Source organism: Physella acuta, unplaced genomic scaffold (genome assembly GCF_028476545.2).
Source record: "Physella acuta isolate Inbredline_101_S28 unplaced genomic scaffold, ASM2847654v3 ptg001586l, whole genome shotgun sequence".
Taxonomy (NCBI): Eukaryota; Metazoa; Mollusca; class Gastropoda; family Physidae; genus Physella; species Physella acuta.
The window spans coordinates 239962-246463 of NW_026733100.1; the positions used below are offsets into that span (position 1 = coordinate 239962).

The window sequence follows — 6502 nt, forward strand, 5'->3', positions numbered from 1 at the left end:
GTCCGTTGGTTGGTTTTTTTCCGTTGGTTGATTTGTCTGTTAGTGGGTTAGTTGTCGTTCGTTGGTCAGATGTTGGTTAGTTGATTTAGTAAGGTTCGTTGGTTGATTTTGTCCGTTGGTTGATTTGTCTGTTAGTGGGTTAGTTGTCGTCCGTTGGTCTGTTGTCTGTTAGTGGTTTTAGTTTATGTTTGTTGGTTGGGTTTTGTCTGTTGGTTGATTTGTCTGTTAGTGGGTTAGTTGTCGTTCGTTGGTTGGTTCTTTGTCTAGTAGTAATTTTAGTTGTTTGGTTTTTGTCAGTTTGTCGATTTGTTTGTTAGTGGGTTAGTTGTCGTTCGTTGGTCAGTTGTCTATTAGTGGTTTTAGTGAGGTTCGTTTGTTGATCTTGTCCGTTGGTTGATTTGTCTGTTAGTGGGTTAGTTGTCGTTCGTTGGTCAGTTGTCTATTAGTGGTTGTAGTGAGGTTCGTTTGTTGATTTTGTCCGTTTTTTGGATTTTGTCCGTTGGTTGATTTGTCTGTTAGTGGGTTAGTTGTCGTCCGTTGGTCTGTTGTGTGTTAGTGGTTTTAGTTTAAATTCGTTGGTTGGGTTTTGTCCGTTGGTTGATTTGTCTGTTAGTGGGTTAGTTGTCGTTCGTTGGTCAGTTGTCTGTTAGTGGTTTTAGTTTATGTTCGTTGGTTGGTTTTTGTCCGTTGGTTGATTTGTCTGTTAGTGGATTAGTTGTCGTTCGTTGGTTGGTTCTTTGTCTGTTAGTAATTTTAGTAAAAGTTTGTTGGTTGGTTTTTGTCCGTTTGTCGATTTGTTTGTTAGTGGGTTAGTTGTCGTTCATTGGTCAGTTGTCTGTTAGTGGTTTTAGTTAAAGTTGGTTGGTTTTTGTCCGTTGGTTGATTTGTCTGTTAGTGGGTTAGTTGTCGTTCGTTGGTCAGTTGTCGATTAGTGGTTTTAGTGAGGTTCGTTTGTTGATTTTGTCCGTTGGTTGATTTGTTTGTTAGTGGGTTAGTGGTCGTTCGTGGGTCCGTTGTCTGTTAGTAGTTTTAGTAAAAGTTTGTGGGTTTGTTTGTTTCCTTTACCTTGCTTGTGATTTAATGGCTTGTTGGTTTCTATTGTTAATTAGACGGCTAGTTTGTTTGCTGCAGGTGACTTCATGGCTAGTTGGCTTGCCGCTGGTGAATTGACGGCTAGTTGGCTTGCTGCTGGTGACTTGAATGCTATGTGGTTTTATAATGGCTAGTTGGCTTGTTGATGGTGACCGGACGGCTAATGGCTTGCTCCTGGTGACTGGACGACTCGTTGGCTTGCTGCTGGTGACTTGACGGTTAATGGCTTGCTGCTGGTGACTTGACACCTAGTTGGCTTGCTGCAGTTGATCGGACGGCTAGTTGGCTTGCTGTTGGTGACTTGACGGATTTGTGGTTTTATGGCTTGTTGGCTTTTTGTTGTTGACTAGATAGCTAGTTAGGTTGCTGCTGATGACTTGTGGGCTAGTTTGTCTGCTTAATGTTTATGAATTGGGGGCGGCTAATAACTAATGTTGATAAGACTTCTAATTGGTTTGATGCTGTTGCCAAAACTGCTATATATCTCAATGTTTATGAATTGGGGGCGGCTAATAACTAGCTAATGTTGATAAGACTTCTAATTGGTTTGATGCTGTTGGTTTGATGCTGCTGGTGACATGACGGCTAGTTGGCTTGCTGCTGGTGACTTGACGGATAATGGCTTGCTGCTGGTGACTGGACTGTCTCCTGGTGACTTGACGGCTAGTTGGCTTGCTGCTGGTCATTTGATTGTTAGTTGGCTTACTGCTGGTGACGTGACGGCTAGTTGGCTTGCTGGTGAATTGACGGCTAGTTGGCTTGCTGCTGGTGACTTGACGGATAATTGCTTACTGCTTGGTGACTTGACGGATAATTGCTTACTGCTTGGTGACTTGACGGATAATGATTTGCTGCTGGTGCCATGACGGTTTTGTGGTTTTATGGTGGCTTGTTGGCTTGCTGTTGTTGACTAGATAGCTAGTTAGGTTGCTGCTGATGACTTGTGGGCTAGTTTGTCGGCTTAATGTTTATAAATTTTGGGCTAATAACATGCTACCGTTGATAAGACTTGTAATTGGTTTGATGCTGTTGCCAAAACTGTTATATGGCTAAATGTTTATGAAGTACGGGGCTTGTTGGATTGCTGCAGCTGACTGGATAGCTAGTTGGCTAGCTGCTGGTGACTTGACGGCTTTGTGGTTTTATGGTGGTTTGTTGGCTTTTTGTTGTTGACTAGACAGCTAGTTAGTATGCTGCTGATGACTTGTGGGCTTGTTTGTCTGCTTAATGTTTATGAATTGGGGGCGGCTAATAACTAGCTAATGTTGATAAGACTTGTCATTGATTTGATGATGTTGACACAACTGTTATATGGCTCAATTTTTATGAATTGCTGGCTAGTTGGCTTGTTGCCGGTGACCGGACAGCTAGTTGGCTAGCTGCTGGTGACTTGACGGCTAGTTGGCTTGCTTTTGACTGATTGCTGGTGACTTGACTGATAATGGCTTGCTGCTGGTGACTTGACGGCTAGTTGGCTTGCTACTGGTGACTTGACTGATAATGGCTTGCTGCTGGTGACTTGACGGCTAGTTGGCTTGCTGCTGGATGCTGGACGGCTAAATGGCTTGCATGTGAATGGACGGCTAGTTGGCTTGCTGCTGGTTAATGGACGGCTCGTTGGCTTGCTGCTGGTGACTGTACGGCTAGTTGGCTTGCTTTTGACTGAATGCTGGCGACTTGACTGATAATGGCTTGCTGCTGGTGACTTGACGGCTAGTTGGCTTGCTGCTAGTGACTTGACGGCTGGTTGGCTGGCTGCTGGTGACTTGACGGCTAGTTGGCTGGTTGCTGGTGACTTGCTAGTTGGCTGGCTGCTGGTCACTTGATTGTTAGTTGGCTGGCTGCTGGTGACTTGACGGCTATTTTGCTTGCTTCTAATAAATAAAAGATTAAATAGATTAATAATAAAGCTCTAACGACTTTTCTATTTGCCCAGGTGACTTGACGGCTAGTTAGCTTGCTGGTGATGACTGGATGGCTAGTTGGCTTGATGCTTGTCTCTTGGCGGCTAGTTGGCTTTCTGATGGTGATTTGGCTAGTTAGCTTGCTGATGATGACTTGACGTCTAGTTGGCTTGCTACTAATAAATATAAGATTAATTAGCTTATTAATAATGCTCTGACGACGTTTCTACTTGCCCAGGTGACATGACGGCTAGTTGGCTTGCAGGTGAATAGACGGCTAGTTGGCTTGCTGGTGAATTGACGGCTAGTTGGCTTGCTGCTGGTGACTTGATGGTTAGTTGGCTTACTGCTGGTGACTTGACGGCTAGTTGGCTTGCTGGTGAATTGACGGCTAGTTGGCTTGCTGCTGGTGAATTGACGGCTAGTTGGCTTGCTGCTGGTGACTTGACGGCTAGTTGGCTTGCTTTTGACTGGACGGCTAGTCGGCTTGCTGCTGGTGACTGGACTGCTAGTTGGCTTGCTGCAGGTGACTCGACGGCTAGTTGGCTTGCTGCTGGTGACTTGGCTAGTTAGCTTGCTGATGATGACTTGACGTCTAGTTGGCTTGCTACTAATAAATAAAAGATTAATTAGCTTATTAATAATGCTCTGTCGACGTTTCTACTTGCCGAGGTGACTTGACGGCTAGTTGGCTGGCTGCTGGTGACTGGACGGCTAGTTGGCTTGCTGCTGGTGACTGGACGGCTAGTTGGCTTGCTGCTGGTGACTGGACGGCTAGTTGGCTTGCTGCTGGTGACTGGACGGCTAGTTGACTGGCTGCTGGTGTTTGATGGCTAGTTGGCTTGCTGCTGGTGACTTTATGGCTAGTTGGCTTGCTGCTGGTGACATGACGGCTTTGTGGTTTTATGGTGGCTTGTTGGCTTGCTGTTGTTGACTAGATAGCTACTTTGGTTGCTGCTGATGACTTGAGGGCTTGTTTGTCGGCTTAATGTTTGTGAATTTTGGGCTAATAACATGCTACTGTTGATAAGACTTGTAATTGGTTAGATGCTGTTGCCATAGCTGTTATATGGCTCAATGTTTATGAATTACGGGGCTTGTTGGATTGCTGAAGCCGACTGGATAGCTAGTTGGCTAGCTGCTGGTGACTTGACAGCTAGTTGGCTGGCTGCTGGTGACTTGATGGCTACTTGGCTTACTGCTGGGTGCTGGACGGCTAGTTAGCTTGCAGGTGAATGGACGGCTAGTTGGCTTGCTGCTGGTTAATGGACGGCTAGTTGGCTTGCTGCTGGTTAATGGACGGCTAGTTGGCTTGCTGCTAGTGACTGGACGGCTAGTTGGCTTGCAGGTGAATGGACGGCTAGTTGGCTTGCTGCTGCTTAATGGACGGCTAGTTGGCTTGCTGCTGTTTAATGGACGGCTAGTTGGCTTGCCGCTGGTGACTGGACGGCTAGTTGGCTTGCTGCTGGTGACTGGACGGTTATTGGCTTGCTGCTGGTGACTGGACTGTCTCCTGGTGACTTGACGGCTAGTTGGCTTGCTGCTGGTGACTTTATGGCTAGTTGGCTTGCTGCGGTGACTTGACGGATAATGGCTAGCTGCAGGTGACTTGACGCCTTTGTGGTTTTATGGTGGCTTGTTGGCTTTATGTTGTTGACTAGATAGCTAGTTAGGTTGCTGCTGATGACTTGTGAGCTAGTTTGTCTGCTTAATGTTTATGAATTGGGGGCGGCTAATAACTAGCTAATGTTGATAAGACTTGTAATTGGTTTGATGCTGTTGCCAAAACTGCTATATGGCTCAATGTTTATGAATTGCTGGCTTGTTGGCTTGCTGCAGCTGACTGGATAGCTAGTTGGCTAGCTGCTGGTGACTTGATGGCTACTTGGCTTACTGCTGGATGCTGGACGGCTAGATGGCTTGCATGTGAATGGACGGCTAGTTGGCTTGCTGCTGGTGACTTGATGGCTAGTTGGCTTGATGCTGGTGACTTGACGGATAATGGCTTGCTGCGGTAACTTGACGGATAATGATTTGCTGCAGGTGACTTGACGGATAATGGCTAGCTGCAGGTGACTTGACGGCTTTATGGTTTTATGGTGGCTTGTTGGCTTGCTGTTGTTGACTAGATAGCTAGTTTGGTTGCTGCTGATGACTTGAGGGCTAGTTTGTCGGATTAATGTTTATGAATTTTGGGCTAATAGCATGCTATTGTTGATTAGACTTGTATTTGTTTTGATGCTGTTGACAAAACTGTTATATGGCTCAATGTTTATCAATTGCTGGCTTGTTGGCTTGCTGCTGTTGACTTGAGGGCTAGTTGGCTGGCTGCTGGTGACTTGACGGCTAGTTGGCTTGATGCTGTTGACTTGACGGCTAGTAGGCTGGTTGCTGGTGACTTGCTAGTTGGCTGGCTGCTGGTGACTTGAAGGCTAGTTGGCTTGATGCTGTTGACTTGAGGGCTAGTTGGCTTGATGCTGGACACTTGACGGATAATTGCTTGCTGCGGTGACTTGACGCCTTTGTGGTTTTATGGTGGCTTGTTGGCTTTTTGTTGTTGACTAGATAGCTAGTTAGGTTGCTGCTGATGACTTGTGGGCTAGTTTGTCTGCTTAATGTTTATGAATTGGGGGCGGCTAATAACTAGCTACTGTTGATAAGACTTGTAATTGGTTTGATTCTGTTGCCAATATTTATGAATTACGGGGCTTGTTGGATTGCTGCAGCTGACTGGATAGCTAGTTGGCTAGCTGCTGGTGACTTGACAGCTAGTTGGCTGGCTGCTGGTGACTTGATGGCTACTTGGCTTACTGCTGGGTGCTGGACGGCTAGTTGGCTTGCTGCTGCTTAATGGACGGCTAGTTGGCTTGCTGCTGTTTAATGGACGGCTAGTTGGCTTGCCGCTGGTGACTGGACGGCTAGTTGGCTTGCTGCTGGTGACTGGACGGTTATTGGCTTGCTGCTGGTGACTGGACTGTCTCCTGGTGACTTGACGGCTAGTTGGCTTGCTGCTGGTGACTTTATGGCTAGTTGGCTTGCTGCGGTGACTTGACGGATAATGGCTAGCTGCAGGTGACTTGACGCCTTTGTGGTTTTATGGTGGCTTGTTGGCTTTTTGTTGTTGACTAGATAGCTAGTTAGGTTGCTGCTGATGACTTGTGAGCTAGTTTGTCTGCTTAATGTTTATGAATTGGGGGCGGCTAATAACTAGCTAATGTTGATAAGACTTGTAATTGGTTTGATGCTGTTGCCAAAACTGCTATATGGCTCAATGTTTATGAATTGCTGGCTTGTTGGCTTGCTGCAGCTGACTGGATAGCTAGTTGGCTAGCTGCTGGTGACTTGATGGCTACTTGGCTTACTGCTGGATGCTGGACGGCTAGATGGCTTGCATGTGAATGGACGGCTAGTTGGCTTGCTGCTGGTGACTTGATGGCTAGTTGGCTTGATGCTGGTGACTTGACGGATAATGGCTTGCTGCGGTAACTTGACGGATAATGATTTGC

The 6502-nt window shown here is 46.4% G+C and overlaps 1 protein-coding gene across 1 annotated transcript; it reads right to left on the bottom strand.

The window, feature by feature from the left end:
* Window positions 1–2467: 2467 nt before the first annotated feature.
* LOC131929046 (salivary glue protein Sgs-3-like) lies at window positions 2468–3606 on the bottom strand (the record flags this gene model as incomplete). Its single annotated transcript, XM_059285228.1, has 2 exons — window positions 2468–2913; window positions 3461–3606. Coding segments are annotated over 2 exons (592 nt in total), but the record flags the coding sequence as incomplete, so codon positions are not given.
* Between the last annotated feature and the right edge of the window lie 2896 nt (window positions 3607–6502).